Source organism: Stigmatopora nigra, chromosome 7, assembly GCF_051989575.1.
Source record: "Stigmatopora nigra isolate UIUO_SnigA chromosome 7, RoL_Snig_1.1, whole genome shotgun sequence".
Taxonomy (NCBI): domain Eukaryota; kingdom Metazoa; phylum Chordata; class Actinopteri; order Syngnathiformes; family Syngnathidae; genus Stigmatopora; species Stigmatopora nigra.
The window spans coordinates 2,110,629-2,133,226 of record NC_135514.1 but is presented as its reverse complement, the minus strand read 5'-3'; the positions used below and the strand labels follow the sequence as shown (position 1 = coordinate 2,133,226).

Sequence of the window (22,598 nt, the reverse complement as noted above, 5' to 3'; positions counted from 1 at the left end):
GGCTTCTGATGCAGTTCTACTGTGAATTTCAATGATGCACCATATTAGACATTGTATAGGCTCACTTTATGGTTCCATATTAGAACTTTCTTTGAGAAATTTAAGAATTTTGTTTTAATCAACCCATGAGGCTAAAGAATGTTTTGCCAGATTTTTTTTCTAGTTAAAGGGAAAATATATATTTTTCATTTGGAAGATTCTGAGTGTTTGGCCACTATATTCTGTATTATCATTGTTATCATTATTTTAAATAGTGTTATCATTATTTTAAATAGACAAGCGTAGGCTGGTGGAACACCCTAAATGACCCTTAGATATGAGTGTGAATGGTCGTCTGTCTCCTCGTGCCCTCTGATTGGTTGGCCACCAATTCAGGGTACCCCCCGCTTGGTGCCTGGAGTTAAGTGGGATATGCTCCAGCCACCCCCGCAATCCTTGTGAGGATAAGCGGTTTAGAAAATGAATGAATGAATATCATTCAATGATTAATTTTCCACACAGCGTATTCTTGTCAGGGTTGTGGGGTGCTGGAGCCTGTCTTAGCAGACTTTGGGCAAAAGGCAAACACTCTAAACACCCAGTCTCCTTATTAACTGTGATTAGCTGGCCACTAATTCAGGTTGTTGTCCCCTGCCTAGAGCCCTTCGTTGGTTCCACTTCAGCACCCCACTACGCTGTCCAGCATAAGTGGTGCTGAAAATGAATGTAAACGTACATGGATGCATGTACGGTGGATATCAGCTATTTTTCAACGCCATCATCCACCGGTTCATTAGGTGCATCCTCTATGCTTGTGTGCCCGCCTCCTGGCCACCAGCCGATCCTCCCCTCCCCTTTTCCTCCCCTCCCCGCTGACTCAGTCGAGCTGTCTCCCCCTCTCGCTCTCGCCCATTTTCTCGTCGTTCACCTGAACGCAGCACAAGAGCAAAGAAGCAGCACGCACCCCACCCTCCGTTCCACGCAAGCCCCTGCAGCCATGGCCAAAACAGCGACTGGTAAGATATTTTCCCCCCTTTTCATTCAGAAATTAAAACTAAAAAGCAAAGCAAACGGATCAATGGTGTACTTATTGATGCTCCTTGATTTCTACGGAGGTCTTACATCCCCGGCGTTTGTCGTCTGCAGGCCGGTGATCGCATCTTATGTGGAAAATTACCGTTTTAAAAATCTTTATATGATGAAAATGCGCGATCATGAGGATCTTATTAAACATTTTAAAGGGTGGTGGTCTGGACCATGTCGTTGCAATGACATGATATCGGCGCCGTGGTTTGTGCTACGCAAGTATTGACCAATTAGCCATTTTGCATCCCCACCCAAATTGAATGTGTCGTTATGCATTGGATAGATTTTATTTCGTAAAAGATGATGAGGATAACAGGAATTGTTTGGAGGCGCTGGCGCTCCATCACTCCATCTGCCACAATATGCAGCATAATGCAGACGGACCCCACCCAAGATGCTGATGGTGCCCACCATTGAGGCCTGAGAGGGCGTCATCACTTTTTTCCACTGCTAGGCTACCAAACTCTGCCAACCTTTCTTTATTTCTTTTCGGGTTTTTTTTGGTTTCATTTTCTAATTACTGCACAATGGCGATCATGAATCTACTTTTTTGAATGGAAATGAATCCTTTTTCAAGAGCTCAGTCGTGATGCATCATCCTTTGTTAAGGAAGCACGGTGCCATTACTTTCCTAGTTGGAATTTTAGCAAGATTCAGGTTTTAGAATGTTTGAATTCTAGATTGATGATGGATAAATTCATCATTTTTCATTATTTTACATCATATTGACACTTTGTTATCTTACACCGACGATCACTTGCAAAATAGAATGAGATGTAATGACATAATTAGAGATAAACACTGCATATACAGAGCTCAATCTGCATTATTCAACATTTATAATGTGTGTGTACAAATGTACTGTATCATATTGTTTCTCTTTGTCTTGCCACTCAGTCAAAAATAAGCTATATGAACATATTTGAGACTATCTTAGGTGCTTTTTCAATGAAGAAACATCACAATATGATACAGAATATATTTTCCGAGAGTACTTTGTGTCACAGGACACTTTTTTTTAAAGCAATCACCTCCATTAAAATGTTCTAAACATTTGGGCGGGGACCGCAAACCTTTTTTTTTCCTACAAGGGGCCATTTCAGTTCTCGTCAAGCCTTCAGAGGGTCGTACAACACTGATGGGAAAATCAAAACAATGTTTATGTGTAATGAATATATGTGGGTGGGCTCTTTCAAATACTCTCCAGGGCCATTTACATTCATAATGCATTCTTGCTGAATGTAAGAAAGAAAGTAAAGTTGTTGTCATTAGTTTTTGGGCTTAATGTGCCAGTTTCAAACCAGTGAGATTTTTATAAAGAACACAACACGAATTAAAAGGCATAAACCGTAATGGCGGGCATGTGGGAACTGAGCCATTTGTGCAGCCGCCTTTTTTTCAATTTGGCAAACTCATCCCATCCAAGCTTAAAAAAAGCAGCAGGTGAAGACAAACCGACTCATCATGTGATAGTGCACACTGCGCCGGAAATGAAGTAATTTAACCCACTCGCTCAGCTATCTGACCACCGAGCACTGGAGTGTAAAGACATCTAATGAGATTCAAGACAAGTAACATAGAAAAAAATGTTTACCATGCTCTGGTAGACACTGCCAAGAGATAGTTAAAAATCAAGTGAGGGTTTAAGCACTATTCCTATTTGGAATATACCATCATCCTTCCATCTTTATACTAAATTCACATGAGTGGGAATTGAACCCACGCTGTCCAAAGGCAGGCAAAAGTAGCACCAGACAGTCATTAAATCCTCTTGGTATTAGTTTTGGCATTACTATTTCTGAAGCACATTTTTTTTCTGGTTTTAACATGTTGGCAGAGTCACCAATTGTTGCCAGATGGTGCAATTCTGGTATGCATAGTACAGGAAAGGTGCCCAACCCGTCATGTTTGTCTTAACATGATGCACAGAAGAAAAAAAATTAAAAAGGAATTTGATGATTTTAGTTTTTGGCAGCCATTTTGAGCAAATGTTACAGCTCAGACTTGGACAACCCCCTACTGGAGTTTGAAACAAGCTACATTCAGAACCAAGTGGAGCAGTATTCACAACCTTTCTTGAGTCAACAAACATATTTGACAGTAGAGAAATCTGTCATGCCACACCCCAAAACTTTAATTAATTAATTTGTATAATGGGTCATGGGGGTGCCGAAGCCCATCCCAGATGACTAATGACATGGGGTGGGGCATATTCACAACTGGTTATCAGCCAATTCAGGGTAAACGTAGAGAAATATCATAATTCATTTGACTCATGAATTATGTTTTGGTATGCAATGTGTTAAACATACAAATCTGGTTTCTAGTATTACTTTGTGCTGTGACTAGTGCGTATTTCAGTTTTTTTAATTATATAACAATTAATTTCAATCTTAATTTGAGAATATTTATGTATAATGCTAATAAAGGTTATCGTAAGAAACGTTTTGCAATGTACTTTAATATATAATTGAATTTGATTCTGACTGGAAATGCTTCCACAATTCTATCATATTGAAGTCCAACCTCTCCACATGAAAAATTATCATTTCATCAATAATTAAGAAGACGCTTATGGAATTGTACTGTATGCTTTGTGGGCTCCTGACATTGTTGTTTTAGTGTAATGATGACTCACCTATGGCGGCCCAGCGGCTGAGTGGTTACCGTGTCGGTGTCACAGTGGAGTTTGCATGTTCTCCTTGGGCCTTTGTGGTTTTTCTCCGGGTACTCCGGTTTCCACCCACATTCCAAAAACATGGATGATAGGCTGATCAAACACTCTAAATTGCCCCTAGGTCTGGGTGTGAGTGTGCATGGTTGTCCGTCTCCTTGTGCCCTGTAATTGACTAGCCACCGATTCAGGGTGGCCCCCGCCCATGGCCTGGAGAAAGCTGTGATAGGCTCCAGCACCCCTGCGACCCTATTGAGGATAAAGCGGTTCAGAAAATGAACGAATGGATAACTCACCTGAATAATGTGTTGCCTTTTTTGTGCAGCGTACAAAGAGAAGATGAAGGAGCTTTCCGTCCTCTCGCTCATCTGCTCCTGCTTTTACCCGGAAGCTCGCGACAAGATCCTGAATGAGTTGGAAGGTAAGGAAGTCATTTTTCAATCAAAGTCCCCACCTCCGCTCCTTCCTGCTATGACGTTCATGGAATTCTGACTAATATGATTAGCAGCCGACATCGAGGTGAAGCCGATAAACAAGCGAGCTTCCGGGCAAGCGTTTGAGGTGATCCTCAAGCCGGTGTCTCCAGTATCAGATGTTGTCCACAACCTGGCTTCTTCACCCAAGAGGGACATCTCCCTGGACGACATCGAGAAGAAGCTCGAGGCGGCCGAAGAACGGAGAAAGGTGAGTTTTCCACATGCCGCGATCCTATTATAAGGGCTCAATGACATGTCTTTGTTTTTAGTACCAAGAAATACAGGTGCTGAGGACTTTGGCTGAAAAACGAGAGCACGAGAGGGACGTGCTTTTCAAAGCGCTGGAGGAGAACAACAACTTCAGCAAGATGGCAGAGGAAAAGCTCCAAATGAAGATGGAGCAGATTAAGGAAAACCGCGAAGCTCATCTCGCAGCCATGATGGAGCGTCTACAAGAAAGGGTGATGACCACATTAGACTAAAATTGCTACAACAACACACAAAACAATTTAAAAACCATGTTTTAAAATAATAGTAAAATATTTATACATATTAAAACAGTTGTACCATTGCAGCTGGACATTTGGATGGTACAATTGCAGTAGTAGAATTGCAGTAGTAGAATTGCAGTAGTAGAATTGCAGTAGTAGAATTGCAGTAGTAGAATTGCAGTAGTAGAATTGCAGTGGTAGAATTGCAGTGGTAGAATTGCAGTGGTAGAATTGCAGTGGTAGAATTGCAGTGGTAGAATTGCAGTGGTAGAATTGCAGTGGTAGAATTGCAGTAGTAGAATTGCAGTAGTAGAATTGCAGTAGTAGAATTGCAGTAGTAGAATTGCAGTAGTAGAATTGCAGTAGTAGAATTGCAGTGGTAGAATTGCAGTGGTAGAATTGCAGTGGTAGAATTGCAGTGGTAGAATTGCAGTAGTAGAATTGCAGTAGTAGAATTGCAGTAGTTGAATTGCAGTACTAGAATTGCAGTAGTGAATTACTGCTTTAGTTTTGTGATGTGAAAACAAAAATCAAGATAATCATAATTATTTACAAATTTCTCATACCATTTATTTGACAGAGTAAGAAAAGACATTTGCAAATGTTTACAAAAGGGAAATTGATTAAAGTGAAAAAGTCTGCACACCCAAAAGAGGAGTGGCTGTCCAGAATGAAACAATTAGAGTTAAAACCATGTTTAAATTGGAATTAGTTACAATTTCTTCCATTTATGTAAGTGATAAACATGAAATATGGTTCAAATACTCTAGCAGGATGTTTATTTGGTCATTTTTGAATAGGTAGGTTTCAAACTGTGATGTTGAACGTAAATAATAAAGTCACTTGTAATCAAATGTAATCTCTTTTAAAAGCAAGTCATCAGTTCATTTTCATACCAGCAAGCAAAATGTGTCCATCTGGTGGTTCTTGTTATATTGACCAGATTGATGCTGTTTCCTAGGAGAGACACGCAGCCTTGGTGCGCAGAAACAAAGAAATGAGGGAAGAGCTGACAGCATGAAGGCGCACAAAAGCCCCCACTTCCACCATCCTTCACTCCATTGGTCCATCCATTCATCCACCCTGTCCCGAACAGACATGCAAACCTAGAGCGCCCGACAGATGGAGGACGTCACCACTACGTCACAACACTCAGCAATCAATCAGTCAAATCAGTGTCACTCATCTTTGAGATCTGCAAGGATTTCTTCCTTTTAGAGAGGCATCCATCTCATTTGGTAAATATTCCCTTTCTCTCTTTCTCTTTTCTCTCTCCTTCTCTCTCTTTCTCTCCTGTCCTATTCTATCTTATCTATGGATTTCTGCGTACTGCACTGTACTACATACTGTACTAAACAATGTTTTTTTTGTTGGATGCCACCCTTCTTATCGTGTGAATTGTGAGTTGGATGTAGACTGACATTTGCAATGTATTCCCGACAACAACGACGATGATGATGATGATGTTTTTGTGTCTTTGTGAAGAATGTAGGCTGCTGCGGTAAATAGAATAGACAAACCCAACTCAAGCCACCTGTATCTTCCTCACGCACGCTTTAGAATGTATTACAAAACAAAATGTCCATTTGCAATGAGCCCCAGTGTTTATTTAATTGGTGCTTTATAAGGATAAAGAATGTCTTTAAAAAAATAGGGCAGCAAGGTCACTTCCCTTAATGAATCCTTCACTAGAATATACCGGCATACCGGTTACCATGCATTAAGACTGGGAGAATGTGTTCTGACCTTGGTATTTATTGATCACGTGAAAAAAAGAAAAATATAGTGAGTGCTTGCTTAGCTATGAGAGAAAATTTGGAGCCTGGGATTGACAATGCAGGATGCCATATAGTATTCATTGGGCGCACCCTAACTTGTAATCTCTTTTTAATATATACGGCACCGCTGATATCTGCCTGCATCCTCTGCCGCCGCTTGTGTTTTTCTGCCCTTTTCCTTCATGAATTTCTCTGTGAAAGCTTTGCTTAATAAAGATTTGGGATTCTGTGAACATGGTGTGCACCATCTCACCAATTTCTGTGCCGAGATGAGAATGTGGCAACTGCCTAATAAAAGATACAATATTATGACTGTCTGATTTTTTTCTTCTGTGGGGAATATGCTTAAATAAGTTTTTATTTAGCTAGATGGAGGCGGGACAGATAAGACTTTCTTTGGGTGTACTTGGTAGAACTAAGGAAATAGTTTTATTAAGTTCTGGATATTTCAATACATCTTTAATAAGTTGTTGTTTAATAGTCGGTGGCTAATTCAGTTGGTCCCCCACCTCTGGCCCAAAGTCACCTGGGATAGGCTCCAGCACCCCATTCGCGACCCTAGTGAGGATAAAGCGGTTGAGAAAATGAATGAATACATGGGAAATTGCCTTGTAATCCAGTCCCCTGTTTAACCAGCAGGAGGCAACAAAAGATTGACTTCTTATGCAGTAATTTGGGCGTCTGCAACTCAAAGACAGGAAAAGGAAGTGTCTAATGGTGGCTGCCACCTTTACTGTGATTTCTTTTATACCAGTTCATTAGAAAAGTTCACCCCAATCGAGCAATATTTGTAGTAAATCAAATTCTTATTTATTTTTAAACTGGATTTCACTATTTAATAAAACTGTCTCATTGGTTGAACTAGATACTTCCAACATGTAAGCAAAAACCTTTCCACCAATCTGGTATTGTAGATGTGCAATCAGTGGATTGCAGTCAGGTGCTTCTTTTTTTATAGCAGAAACCTCATTGATTAAACTGTTTGTGTTAGGTGGGTTGGAACAAAAATCTGTACAAACAGTGGAATGGTTTGCTTTAAACTGTATTTGGACAGCAACACTTCATGATAATTGTCAGGTAGGTGATTTTTTTTTGATACCACAATGGTTAAATCATAATCTACATTTGATAAAAAAAATATAGATTGTAAACGGAGGCGGGCGCATGGATAAATTAGCAAAGGTTTGTACTATATAGTTCTTTTTTTAAGTGTTTTTAACCAATGATGGTTAACTGATTTGCTGCTATTAACATCTTTTGGAATAATACACAGGAATGGGGACTTTAAAATATGGCTATATTGTGGAATAGCCTTTAATATTCGCCACCTGTGTTGAAACTTGAGTTCAACGAGTTGCCCTCTGATATGACCTTTCAAATAGAAGCAAAAGGTCAGCTCGGAGTGGGTGATTTAAGGCGCAGCTCCCGTGCGTGTTGCCTTTGCTGGTGAGCGCTTCCCTCCGAATGTCCGCTTCCTGTTCACACTATTGTCTCCGCTTTGGACCAACCCAAGACGGTGAGGTCAGGCCAACATTGTAAAGGATTTCCTGTGGCTCTTAATGATTTCCTGGCTATTCAGGAGGCTAACAATACTCTTGGATTCAGTTACGTAGCTGGCACGCAGTGTAGGAATAGCGGCTGCGCTCCATAAACGACGCCTCATTACGTTCTTATTAGCTTTTATGGGATTTTGCTGTGTATTCATCTGCACACCTTGGCTGAGTCACTTTGTTATATTGCTGATGTTCCACTAGCGTAGACAAACCTCCTGTGTTATGAGATACTAGAACAATAAAAATGATTTCTTTCTGATTTATTGATAGAAAAATATTACAAATATATATATATATAAAAAACAACAAGTTTCCAAGTTAGTTTTCCGTGTAGTCCAGATAGAAACAAGTAAGGCAAAGTCTAGTTTAAATACATAATATTGCTCCATGACAATTTAAAAATGCTCAGCGTAGAGTCCACTTGTGTCTTGGCCTTCCAATTGGATAGTGCGTTAGCTATTTTAGTTATCAATTTCAATTCATAAAATCTAATTGTCCAGAGCTCATTCTCTTTTCTAAACAAGTAAGAAATAACGTCCATAACATGCTTTACAAACAATAAAAAATAAGCCAGTTCATAGTGTCCACCTGTCTTTTAAAGGACGAAAACAGATGGTCACGTGGTTGTGTCCCACCTCAGCTGTTGTCTTCAAAATGCCCCGATCTCCGTGCCCCACGGCCTGTACGGCTTGGACAGGGCAGAAGGGGGGGCCAGCGCACCGAGGGCTGCCGGGGAGACCAGGGGGAAAGCGCCGAAAGAAAGGGGGAATGCCGACAGCGAGGAGAGGGACGACAGCAGGGGTGGCGAAAGCTTGGACGTCGCCACGGCGACGGGTAACGAGCCGCCGGGGGGCGCTCTGAGAGACTCCGTCGGGGGGAGCAGCCTGGACGTCGCCGAGGACTCGGGGGACGGCGCGGAGGGTGGGCGGGCGTTTCCTCTGGATGCGAGCGTCCTGCCCTGCGGGGGCTGAAGGAGGAGGGGCCGTGGGATGGCCGGGTGGGCGCCGCCATAGGCCGAACCCCAGGCTAAGTGTTCCAGCCCGACCTGTGCCTCCCGCTGAGACGCGTAGTTGCTCAGGTGGGAAACTAGGCGTACCCGTAGGGGGTCCGCTCCGTCCCGGCCCTCTGCGATGCTCAGGAAGCGAGCTGTTTCCGCCAAACACTCCCTGAAGCCCAGGCTGCGGTAGTCCTTTGCCAGGGCGTGTGCCTCAAAGTAACCTGAAGGGGAAAAGGTCATAAAATTAGACCATATACAGGGTTTTGGACAATCCCGATTGTCATCAAAAAAGTTGGTGACATTACAAAATGACTAAATTATAATATATAGGTTGCGTTGTTTTATGTCAAACCGCTCAAAACAAGCACACGAAATTTGCCAAATAGTGAGAATAGATCCCAACGTTAGGTTAAATGTGTTGGTGGCATTACAGAATACAACCCTTGATGAATGTCAGCCCAACACATCATTTGAGTAGATAATTCATGTGTGAGAGTGGAAAATGAGCAGTACCTTTGCCTCCAGATGCATGTAGCATCTTCAAGTGGTCCACAGTCATTTGAAGTATTTCTGCTTTCTCCAATTTGGCTGATCCCTGCATAGCCAAGCAAATAAAATGACAATTTAATATGACTTTCTAGACGACACTCAATACAGGTCACTGCTTAATTTTTAATAGGCTCAAGTTTAAAATACTACTAGTTTAGAGTTGGTAAAAATTAACTGTAGTAGTTCCCTAATAGATAAAGCATTACAACACACAGACTCAATGCACTGAATAAGATACATTAATTATATGTTAATAACTTTGATGGATAATATTGTATTGAGAATTATTCTAAAACTCCATGACTAACAAAAATGCTGCTAAGTTAAAAGTATTGCAATACAAGTGGGAAAAATAATTTTGATAAAAGATATAGCTATTTGGGTATTTGTTCATCGGCGAAAATTTCAAAAGAAGTATCAGATTGTAAATATAAAAATGAACACAATTTTGAGTGATTTAAATCAATTTCATGAAACAGAAAATGCCAACTAATCTGGTTTATTTCAATCTGAAAATGCGTCGAACCAATGCCACACATTTATTTAAGATTAATGTAGTACACATATGTTAGTTTCGATTTACGATTTTTTTTTTAAATGTAGGACAAAACGCTGCTTTAACAATCACATCGAGGTCCTCGACTTACGACGGTGCGGTCCTTACTTTTATGCAGGTTATTTACGAAGATAATTTTAAAAAAAATGCATAAAAATACAACAAAAACCCCATTTCTTTTCGCTGTGACCTTACAACTGCGTTCGTGTAAAACACACACTAAGTAAGCGGCCACTTATTATTTAGTTTACTAACGCCTTTTTTTATTTGTTTATTTTTATACCTGTTTCTCAAAAGCACTAGGCACCAGTCTTCTCAACTCAGACAGACTATTATTGATGCGATCGCGTCTTCTTTTCTCAATGATCTAAAACAAAACAAAGGGGAAAAAAGATTTACAATACTGTAGTAAACGAAGAAGATTTTAAAAAGCGAGATAATAACTCACTCCTCTGCGTCGTTTTCTGGCTTGAACTTGAGTGGTGGTCGTGGACGGTGACATTGAGCCGTGTGAATCTGCAGGACTGAAAACAGAAATTATGATCATTTAGGACGAAGTAAAAGAGTAAAATGGCAAAAGAGAGTCTTGGCACGTACCCATTTTCGTCGCCGCTGTCCTTCTCCACTTCGATGTTGTCGTCGAGGTCGCTCTCAGACGAGCTGTAGTTGTTGCTGCGCTTCATGATGCCTTCAGTGTACTTGGGAGTGAAGAAGTGACAGCAAAACCACCAAGCGTCACTTTTACTGGACTCACGTGCCTCAAGGGGGCGGGGCCCAAACAGTCACATGGGTGGTGATTGCCCAAAACAAAATTGTCCAATGTACTCTGGCCAGGGTGGCGAACACGCGGCTCTCGAGCCGCATTAGGCTCCTCCTATTTGCATGTAGTAATCATATTTAGTATATATTGTGGCTTGCTTATTTCTCTTATTTTTATTCTCTCTTAAAACACACTCATTCATAACTTATTTTAAAAAATAAGGCATGAAGCATGAAGTGTTGTTTGTCTCCTTGTGCCCTGCAATTGGCTGGCTACCAATTCAGGGTGTCCCCTGACTCTAGCCCAAAGTCACCTGGGATAGGCTCCAGCACCTCCCACGCAACCCGGGTGAGGATAAAAAAGTTCGGAAGATGAGATGAGTTCAATTTGTAAGATTGGATTTTTTTATGGTGTGATTCTCACTGTTTAAAATGTTTGGTGTTTTTGTCTAACTTGGTCTACTAGTAATTAGAGTTCAAGAAATAGTTGAGGCATAGTGGCAGAAGAAAAAAAAGTACTTTATTTACTTGATTCTTATATTTCATGTGACCCTTGTGAGAAGTGGAATGGAAAATGAATAAATAACTTATTTTTTATTTTCATTGTCATCAAAATTAGTATAATGTATTTGACTTTATTCCACCAAAACCAGTGTCAGGTGTACAGCATCAAAAACTTCAAGTGCATCATGGTTTTGTGTAGATTAAGTTGTGTTGTGGAGTTGGGAATCTACTTTGAATCCTGCAACTTTAGAGTTTTTTTTGTTTTAAATTAATTTTAAATGAAGATAGAAAATAAAATTGACCATGTTTGGTAGCCTGACACTTGTTTTTGTCTTGGGTATAACTAGTTTGTTGTTTCTTATAGGGCCCTATTCCCCCACACTCTTCATCATTTTGCAGTATAATACAGCAACCATTCACAATATTATGACCAATGTCCCAATAAGATGACATGATATACAATATTGATCAAATTCAATTCCATTTATGGTTGTAGTCGTAATCTGCAACAGTATAGAATGTTCCTGAGCTGTCCCCATATTTACGACTCTCTCACATAACTAAATGAGATCACCCAAATACTAGACAACTAGACTGCTGTTAAATGAATTAATCATGCTCAAAAAATTCCCTGCGGAAAGATTGAGCTTCCCACTGACAGTTCCCCCCTGGCTTGAAGCCCTCTTTGGCCTGCTGATCGTTTTGGGGTGGGGGGAGTCAGTGGTAGGCCTCTTTGCTGTTGTGCAGGACACACGGCCTATTAGCAGAGTGTGTTGTTCTTTGTTTGCCGTCAGCTGTGTGATTCCGCCACGGCGCTGAATCGGTCGGGAGGCCCAACGTTAGCGAGGCGGCGTTGCCGGGCTCTCCTAGGAAACTGCAAACAGGTCAACTGACCGAGCTTCCCAGGGAATCATTCATCCACAAATCAGAGCGTGTTGGCCAACTCCCGTCTGGGAACGAGGAGTAGGAGAAATGTTTTTAGAGGCTCAAGCTTCACGCCAGTGTGAACGAAGCTTTTGCTTATGAGCGACATGAACAAACATACATACTGACTCGTGTTCACTGTCGACCTATGAAAGCGTGTCAGTCATCCGCCGCTGCTGGGGGACACGGGTGGTCTACTGAAGGTGAGAACATTTTGACCCCGCTAATCTGCCGGGGTCAAAGGGCACACTATATAAAACACAGTAGCTTTCTACATCTCTGTACTAAAGCGTAACTGATACACGTGGAGGTAATGTTTATACATAAAAGTGTATATGTAGGCAGTACTGGGGTTTTCGCCTAGATTGCGTCATCAGGCTCCTTAGTTTCCATAAACGTGGGCCACAGTGTTGAAAACACGTTCACACAGGACTTCTTTTGCCAGTGCAACCTTTGTTAAGGATGTATTTTATACTTTTAGAAGAGATAAATCATGCTATTATTCCATTGTGCCAACAAAAACATGTATTTCCCAAACAAAGCATCAATCCATTGTCATTTCAGTTTATGAACTACTTAAAGGGGTCAATAGATTTGTTAATTTGGCATAGCCAGAGGCTTCTGATATTATCAAGCTATGCGTTTTATATTGCCCATCTTTATTAGTGTGACAGGTGAGGTAGAACTTATCCTAACCAATTTGTGCATAGTGAAACACTGATTACAGATTGAACAACCACATATACATTCAAAACAATGAAAAACGTACAGTACTCACTGACATATAGATGTCTTGATTTGAAGTACAAAATACAAACAACCATAAAGCAATACAAACTTCAACCAGTAGAGTTAAGGCCAATTGTTGATCCAGGGATTTCCCCTATTGAGGCAAAAGCGCTTACCACTTTATCGCTATGCCAGTACATAAATTCTACCGGGACTTTGCCTAACTCTTTTACATCATCTTTACTGTCACAGGTGGGTCGAATCTTGGCTCAAAAGTCTGCGTTGCCAGCCGATGTCATGGCAAGGGTGGCAAATACATGGCTCTCGAGCTGCATGCGGCTCCTGGCCAAAATGAATGAGGTTCTTTTTTTCTTATCATATTTTGTACATACTGTGGCCTTTTGCTTTGTTTCATGTTTCTCTTATTTTTATTCTCACTTAAAATACACTCAATTATATTTAAAATATAATTTGACAAATTGCATTTTTTTATGCTGTTGTGGATCTATGACTCAATGTCTAAAATAGCTTGTCTTTGTTTCTAACTTGTTTGCCACTTGTTTGATTTAGGGGTCTTTGGTACATCTAACATGCCCAAAAAAAGTTTTTAAGCAACATTTTAAACTTCCACACACATACAAATTAATACTTTTACTGTTTTTTTCCAAACAAACTCGCAGAGAAGTCTTAACATTGTGCTTGACTCTCGTTTACCATATGGCTTTCTCCAGGTCTAAATAAAATACACCCCAACCCATAAAGAAGTGGTTTATTTGCCTAATTTAGACCTGGGATCGATTCCCACTCTGTGGCAGAGTGATTGCGAGTGCGAATGGTTGTCTCTCCAGAGTCAGGAGTCATCTGGGAAAGGCTCCAACACCGATCCTGACAAAGTGTTGAAAATGAATAAATGAATCCCCCAACTAAGATCTCAGATGAGTATATTTAGACCCCCATTCATGCCTAAATAGGCACTTTAATTCAGCTACCATGACGTAAGATTCAGACTCCTAACTTCAAAACTGTGAGGTCACTGCCTTGTCATTTTTTCTTTAAATGTACATTTTCCTGCCTTATTAGGAACGTTACTTTGAATAAGATGTCATATGTGCTTAAATGCAGACTGGCAAAATAAAAAATATTCCTAGCACGATGATTGAAAAGTCAAAATTCCATTTCCCCTTCTGCTGCGTTGAACGCCGAAGACAATGTCAGCGCTTAATCCTGCATTGACATGTCTGGTAAGACCATCAGTGGGGTGGTGAGGGGTGATGAAGGGGGGGAGGGGGTGGCGGTGACCCTCCCGCTGTCTTCCATTGCAGTAGCTTGTAGAGGAGCAGCTGTTTCTCCGCTCTGTCCACCAGGTCAGTTGTTTTCCAGACAAGTGCAGACGAGCGAGAGCAACTGCGAGCCGGCCGGCCGGCACGCTGTTGCTAAGATGTCAGCCAGGTTGGGGCGGTGACAGATACAATGTGCGAGGTTCATTTGACCTGTTGACGTAGTGCTTGAAGTGTGGGGGTGTACGTTCACACCGTCTCCCACCTGTCAGCATATACTTTCCCTAAAAAAACAGGACTACCTGCACCTTTTATATATAGTTTTTCCTCACTTCCAACGATGGCTTAATACATCAAACTGTTCAAAAGAAGTACAATAGTGAGTGAAACCTTCATGAGCTTAATCATCTCATTTTTTTCTACATTTTGGTCATTTTGGACCATCTTGTGCTTCGATAACAAGTTTTACAAATAACTTATTGGCATTTTATTTCGTAAAAAGGATGTAATAGAACCTGAACTCAAAGGCTTTCGATATGAGAAAGCAGCCACATTTCGGACTGATATAAGGTTGAGACATTTTTTATATTTCATTCTTAAGTATTGCCTCACACATTGATTGATGGTATAGCATATCCATGTATTTGGATGGTTTTATCATTTTCATTTTCTTATGTACCAATGGAATAGAAGTAGGCATGTCTGGTGTAATTATCGATGTAAGCAAAAAATATCAGTTCCCTTTAGTGCAGATCTGATCATTTGATACAACTAAGACCAATAACAGCCCAATTCATACTGAATTTGAGTTCAATTCCCATGTGTTGTAATACTTTTCTTCATACGACTGTTCTTTTATCAATGATCAAAGCAATGCAGTTTTGATCCCATCAATCCTTTTTAGGATGAACGCGAAATTGGATCACAAGCAGCTACTATGTGTCAACCATATACGAGTTAGTCCTCTATTTCCACTTCCTGTACAGCCAGGTGTCCATATATGAAAGCAAACACTCCCCACTCACCCTAAAATGTCAGACAGTAATGGGACAGGTTTAGCTCCATTAGTGTCTGCCCTCTCCTTGCCCTTAACCCAGTCAAAACCATCAACAGCTCCCTTCACTGACTTTTCCGGAGTGGGGTTGTGTTGCGTATATTTGGGATGACTTTGGTATTGTTTTTGATGCTATTATTGTACCAAAGCACTATCAGCTCCAATGGACATGTGGTATCCATTATGCAGACACAAACCACTCTCCTCACACCTGACTGTCAAGGTCCTTCACATTAGTGCTGACATTCCTTTGGCCCATTAAACATAATTAGGATTTTCCCTGCAGAATCCTTGACATTTCACCTCGTCGCATCCAAACATTTTGGTCTCCACTTGACTTGGGTGAAAATCTATTCTGTTTTTTTTCCCCACCAACCCCGAAGAAGGCAAGCGGCGGCGTCTGTTGACCGCGGGTGAACTCGGTGGCGAGAAACCTCTCCTCAAAGCGAGTGGGGAAACTAAGAGGTATAAGCGAGCATTTGTTTGAAACTGGCGTGTGCCCAGCTGCCTTCCTCCATCTCCCCTCAGGTTTCCCTTGGTGACCCTTTATAGTGTGCAAAGAGCGCGGCCCAAGTGTGTGCCGGTGCGTCTGCGTGTGTTTGTGTGTGTGTGTGTGTGCGGTCGTGAGTGTGCGAGTGTGTTTAGGAGGTGCTGTTTCCCACAGCCCTGATCTAATTCCGTGGTAACTCAATCTCCGTGTGAGCGCTTCCCGGCGAGTGTTCTCCCACCCGTCGACAGTCCCCCTCTCCCCGGCCGGCCGAGTGGCTGAGCGTGTCTGACAGTGGCCCGGCAGAGTCCCACCGCGGGCAAAGACCCCCACTCCCCCCTCCTTGGCCTCCGTGCTACCCGCCCTCCCATCAGGATTGATTTACTATGTCAACCGTTGAGGCTGTCGGCGGCAGCGGCGCTCGCAGCCGTGCCTGCATCCTGTGTGCGTGTAATGCTGATATCTTATACCTGTCATTCAACAACTGTTAAAGTGTGTGTGCTGCTTGACCGACTCAATGAAGCCGTACGCACAAAAGGTGTGGGATTCTCATACGGATAGCCGCCAGCTACGGCGCATTATGCAAGAAAACGCAAATGCCACCCATGCCGGTTGTAAATAGCTCGTCCCACAAAGGGAAATGTCTCCCAGACGGCTTCCATACAACAATGTTATCCTATGAAGCACAGTTTCCTGGCTGCCCCCTCTGGTTCCAGCCAGCACCCAGTCTCTATATTGGGCAGGGAAAAGTCCAGGCTTGAGACCCGTTCCTACAGCGGGTCACCCCCACCCCCCACTTCTCATTCTTTACTTTCCTGCCTTTGTTGGCATCAGTTCTCATTGTGCTTTTTGGATAGGTAAGATGTGTTGACTTCCTTGTTTCTTTGTTTTCTTCACAAAATCGTGTTGGTTTTTTTTTCTTCTCCTCTCAAGACACCTTCTCATATTGTTCAAATGACACCGGGATCTCAACGTCGGGCGCCCATAACAAAGTTTTCAGTTACTCACACAACATAAACAATCAAACCAAACCATCCTATACTGATTTGGATGACCACTTGTACATTGGTTGGAATGTTTAAACAAAACAATGATGGTGACCACAAGGAGGTGTTTGAGGGACTGAAAGAAAACAGGGCCCAGCAAAAACGTTTTCATTACTGGAAACGCAAACATCGGAAATCAGACTTCATAGTGGATGTTTTGGAAAAACGAGGACATTCTTGTTTTCATGTAAACATTGAAAATAACTTTTGGATGAAAATTGTGTCCGCATCAGGCACCATAGCACTTGGGCATGGATTCAAATGTTTTCAAAACGTAACTTCAATTCCCCAGGGGGACTCTTACAATGACACTTTTCCAGATAAAACAGCTTTAATTTCAAACGTCTAGAACACTGTTTTGCAGGCTGTATATGCAAACATTGGAAAATGGATCTCAAGGTGGAAGTTGTTGTGTACTGACTATGAAAAATAAGAAAACACACATGTTCAATGGTGAGCAGATTGGAAACCAAAACAATTCCATTCTACCACAAAGTTGTTAAAGGCTTTCTGTTATTCAGGATATAAGGGTTGGCCACCCAGCCTCTCACAGGATTCTGTAATTGAATAAAAAATGGGTCAATTCAGCTTTCTAGAAGATTGTCAATGGAAACTATAGCAAAGTAAGTGTTTGAAAAAGTACACCATGATTGCTTCCATGTAAGAAATGGAGACACGTGTTTCTTCAAAGGGGGAATTCCAGAAAACCCATGACAACTGATTGGAAGACAGCATTGCTAACCCACTACACCGCCAACAGTTTGCCACAAGAAATAGACATGCAGTAGCTAACAGGTTTAAGCTCTTTATTGTAGGCTATGACTGCTCGCACATCATGGAGAGAAGCCGAAAGCATTAAATGTAAAAGTTGGACGTGATGGCCAGCATGTAGACAGGGTCTCTGCACTGGCGTGCCCACTTCATTGTCGCAGCAGGGAAAAACCCTATGACGACCTCGAGGGATCTATTCTAGCCATGGAGGCTTTTAGTGGGTATAACATGTATTTACGGCAAGAAAGAATAGGATGTAAATCCTTTGGAATTCTTTACATTTTGGTAGAAGTTGTTCAAAAAATATCTTCAGCCACATACCAAGAATAAATAGGTTGTTTTGGAAAAATAGAGGGCATGGAAGGAAAATTTCAGTAAAGCTTGAGATGACAGCTTCTCCAAAAGGGAATCAGTCAGGTGCAATTCTAATTGTAGTCCAATCAAATGGACAAGAAAGGAGGTGTGGCATGAAGATGCTCTGGCCACTAGAAACACATTGTTTTCTGTCAAAAAAACTTTGGCTTATGTTTACAATGCCTCATTGAAAAAACGTCGAGAAAAAATATGTGTTATATATGTTAAAAAGCTCAAAATAAAAGTTGCAAAAGTACCTATAACAGCTGTTCATATGTCACCAATTACAAAAACTGCCTATAACTAAAATAGTTCAGCACTGTTGTTGGTCTCATAATGACAGCAATAGAACTGAGCAAAATGCAGAATGGAGCAAAAAAGATCATATAGGTTTAAAATTTAGATAAAGCATGATAGAAATCATGAACAACTCTTTTGACAATTCTACCATGGATAAAATGTTTAACAAAAACGGAGTTCGTGGGACAACTGCAAGAAGGGAGCTGTTGCTGTCTGTCACTAAAGAGCGCTTTGATTTACACAGAACTCAAGCAAATTGTTCTGTGGACAGAGGAAAACAAAGTGGAATTGTTTGTGTGACAGAATGAAAAATGGCACAGCACACCAACATCACATCCTTATCCCAATTATCATGCTTCGTACAGGAGGCCTTCTGTCTCTTTGTATACCCTACGATTGACAGGCGACCAGTTTAGGATACTGGGATAGGCTCAAGCACCCCTCATAAGGATATGCTATGTTGAAAATGAATGAATGTATGTATAAATAAACAATTATAATATATTTTTACATTGGGAATGTGGACATGACCAATATTACTAGTCACTTGCCCTATAGAGGATTTTCACCCATTATAGATTATTATCATTAGCTTTTGAAGTATAGCCATAATGGATGTGAAAAGTCTTCTATGCCCAATGTATTTTTACTAAGTCGTAGCCTTTCCAAAGTTGTTGTTTTATCTTGCCGCACAATCGTGCACACTCCTTCAGTAGTCCATCACAATAACTGTCCCCATGGCGTTTAAAAGCATGCTCCCCATTAACACTTAACTTAGCAAGTCCACAAAGAAGAGATGGCAGATCACAAGGCTGCTTTCCAAATAAGCGCAACAGGAGACAGCACGTGATGTCCCACCGCACAGAAAGCAGGACCATGGAGCCGGCTAGTTTTAAGGCCACACATTGTGTCGCTGCAGGAAAAACATTGTTTGCATGATAATAGACTTGTGCGTGTATAGAGAACTCAGTGTGTGTGTGTGTGTGTGTTGGGGGATATTGGAGCCTTAATTGAAATGTATCTTCAGATGACAATCCCCAGTAATGAGAACTATGAACCCCCTCCTCTGTGTGAAATTGTTTTTAAAACAGCCCATGTGTAAAGGCCCCTAAAAAAAAAGGAGTGATCCTCCATTTTTACTTTTGGGCCAAATGGGACAGTTGATGATAAATGAGATAACAACTATTCACGATAGTAATCAGTATTTCATAGGAAAATAGAAAAAAACTGCCAACTGGTGAGTTACAAGTTGGTATGAAAACATTTCTTTGCGACCAGGCTCTCTTCCCAGTGGATTCTCAGTGCCAGCTGTCTGCATTGCAGTAAAGCACTGCTTTCCCAAGCTCCGATCCTGTGGGAAAATCTGTTGTGGCCAGTAATTGATTCCGCCCTGCCAGCCCCATTACTCTCTGCTGCAGTCAAACTGCTCGTGAGCTGCAGCAAACCCGTCAGCACAGCCTCCTTTTACTCCTTCTCTCTCTTCATCCCAATTGCCCAAAGGCCCCCGACCTTCACTACATTGTCATTTCTCTTTATCCACATATTCTATTTGCTCTTATCTGATGTACATTATCCATTTGAACAGAGATCTCCAAACCGGTCCTCGAAGACCGCGGTGGGTGCAGGTTTTTGTTCCAACCAATCCAACGCAAATAGTTTAACCAATGAGATTTCTGCAAAAAAAAAGAAGCACCTGACTGATTGCACTTTTAGGATACCAGATTGGTGGAAAGGTTTCTTCTTACAAGCTGGAACGAAAACCTGCACCCATTGCTGCACTTTCTGGAATAGTTTGGGGACCACTGCATTTGAGTGTCTGCACATGATAATCACCTGTTCGCCATCCTTCTTCATTAATAACCTCAGCATCATTCCAAAGCAGATTTGGTTAACAACAAGCCACTGGACATAACCAAAATAAAAAATTAGAATGACGAGCTCGTGCAAAGGCGAAAAGGCTGTACACTTAACATAACAAAATGTAATAATGAATTAAAATTCTTGCATAAAACAAGAGTTTTAACCTGGAACAAATCATTTAGAAATTCATTTTTTCAATCTGAGCAAAATATAGATAATAGACCAGGGTTTCATAATTTTTGTGATTTTTTTTTACAGGCCATTTAAAATTAGGGTTTTTCTCTGGTCAGCAGCGAAAGTGAACGACAAGTGGAAGAAATCTTTCCGACAACAGTTGTCCCTCACTTTTGGATTGTCTTTTGTTAAAAATTAAACACATTTGAACGTTACACTTGTTCCATTGATTTGCACTCGCAGATGATTGCATCGGACAGCAAGGGTTAGACAGCACTTGCCAGTACACCGAGGGGTGTCACCGAAATGCATGATCACTGTCATCAACTTGATCACGCACTGATTACTTCACATGGCGATAATAAGGACAAACCCCCCTCTATGAGTCCCCCGCATCCCACCATACACCCTCCCTTTGAAAGTGAGTCATGAAATATTAAATGCAGTCATCTGCTCAGATGGCCGAGTTGCTTGTCACGGCCTAACACTTACCACATGTCTAAACAAAGGTAAGTGCCCCCGCTATTCAATTAATCTTCAATTAGGGGTTTTACTCTGTGCCTTCGCATCTGTGTTTTCTAGTCTGAGCTCAGCAGGTGGGGGTGTGGGGGCAGCATGTGTCTAAGGATTATAATCCTCCAGGAAGATAAAGGATGCTTTCTGGCGTATGTATTCACATGACAACTTGGCTGATTGACAAAAAAGCTTAGCCAGTTAATAAAAAAAAGAAAAAAAAGAAATCCACCATGCTGTATTAAATAGGCTAGCAGGAAATAACGTTGCCATGCTAAGAGACTGAAACTGGCGTGATCTATGGATTGTCATGAGTCTGACAGGCTTTATTATAACTAGCAGCTGAACTCTGTACTTTCCCATGTAGAGGTCACGAGGCCACCCTTTAAGCAGTGTGGCGGTTGTTTTTCACACAAGAATTCCAGCCCACTGGTGGGGGATCTAAGAGCACATAAAAGAGAATCAGAGAGCTGTACAGTAAGTGCATCCTCTTAGAACCGCCCCATCTATCCCGCCCACCGCAATCTGCGCCCGGTGGCATTGTGCCTTGGGAAGGGGGTCCTTGTGCCTCTCACTTTATTGACGGAACAAGAAGTTTCTCTGTGGAAAGCGGGTAAAAAAAAAATCCCCTCCTCTTCGCTCCCACCCCTCACCCCCACCTTTACTCTACTCCTGCACTGCAATCGGTGTGCCTCGAACCAGCCGCCGGAGGCGGCGGGAGCGTGGAAGGATAAAGGAAGAGAGATCAAAGCTGGGTGCATGAAAAAGCTCAAAGCGCACATGCAAGAGGCACCACTCTGACCTCTGTCAGTCTCACGCGCCTACCCACGCACACACGGCACCCACGCGGGGTCCCGTTCTCCCCTCATGTAGTGGTCATAAAAAGTCAAAAGCAAGGAGGGTACACGACTCAGGTCGTATGAGCCTTTAAGCAGATGGCTTAGGTTGCTAGACTTGAAGGATTGTCCCCTGTTGGTGGAACTTTGGCTTTTCCCTTTCATGTGACTAATGTACTGTCCCCAAACCCCTTTAAGGGGGCCCTCATTTACCTCTTTGGGTACCATTGACGGGGACAGACACCCAATAGGTTTAGACTGGTGGAGGCTGGTGGTGAGTGATGGCGAGTGATCATTGCCAGTTCTTCCAGGCAAAGTGGATTGAATGTCCATAACTGTTAGTGGCACAGAAACATAAGTTTACCAATCAGTTTAAGTGAATTGAATGTATATTGCTGTGTATGGCAAGAAATTAACAAGAGACTATGACATTTAAAAACAACAAATTCTACTATGAAGTGTTATTGGGAAACAATAACTAGAGTGCAATTCTGTTTCTTTTTTCATTTATTTTCTGAACCACTTTATCCTCACTAGGGCCGCAGGGGGTGCCAGAGCCTATCCCAGATGACTTGGGGAGACACCCTTAATCATTGGCCATCTGATTGCCGGGCACAAGGAGGAGACAGACGACTATTGACTCCCACACTCATACCTGGGGGCAATTTCGACTGTCCAATCAGCCTATTACACATTTTTTTTAAATGTGGGAGGAAACCGTAGTACCCGAAGAAAACCCACGCAGGCCCATGAAGAACATGCAAACTCCACACAGTTGGACCAACCTGGATTTGAACCCATGACTCCAAAGCTGTAAGGATGACGTACTAACCACTCAAGTCGCCGGGCCGCTGAAATTCTGTTTGCATTT

The 22,598-nt window shown here is 41.8% G+C and overlaps 2 protein-coding genes across 3 annotated transcripts; one reads left to right on the top strand and one right to left on the bottom strand.

The window, feature by feature from the left end:
• The first annotated feature begins 827 nt into the window (after positions 1-827).
• stmn2a (stathmin 2a) lies at positions 828-6,793 on the top strand. 2 transcript variants are annotated; one of them, XM_077720842.1, is made up of 5 exons: positions 828-995; positions 4,065-4,160; positions 4,248-4,423; positions 4,485-4,676; positions 5,668-6,793. In XM_077720842.1, exons 1-5 carry the CDS (start codon positions 977-979, stop codon positions 5,725-5,727), a joined length of 543 nt encoding a protein of 180 aa, XP_077576968.1. In that variant the 5' UTR covers positions 828-976; the 3' UTR covers positions 5,728-6,793. The 2 variants fall into 2 exon arrangements, with proteins under 2 accessions (XP_077576968.1, XP_077576967.1); XM_077720841.1 differs by having other exon boundaries at positions 4,245-4,423.
• A 1,489-nt stretch (positions 6,794-8,282) lies between these two features.
• LOC144199308 (hairy/enhancer-of-split related with YRPW motif protein 1-like) lies at positions 8,283-10,897 on the bottom strand. The gene is made up of 5 exons (XM_077720840.1): positions 10,737-10,897; positions 10,588-10,663; positions 10,423-10,506; positions 9,548-9,629; positions 8,283-9,255 (listed from the first exon to the last, which is right to left on the bottom strand). The coding sequence occupies exons 1-5, from the start codon at positions 10,820-10,822 to the stop codon at positions 8,687-8,689; spliced, it is 897 nt and encodes a 298-aa protein (XP_077576966.1). The 5' UTR covers positions 10,823-10,897; the 3' UTR covers positions 8,283-8,686.
• Between the last annotated feature and the right edge of the window lie 11,701 nt (positions 10,898-22,598).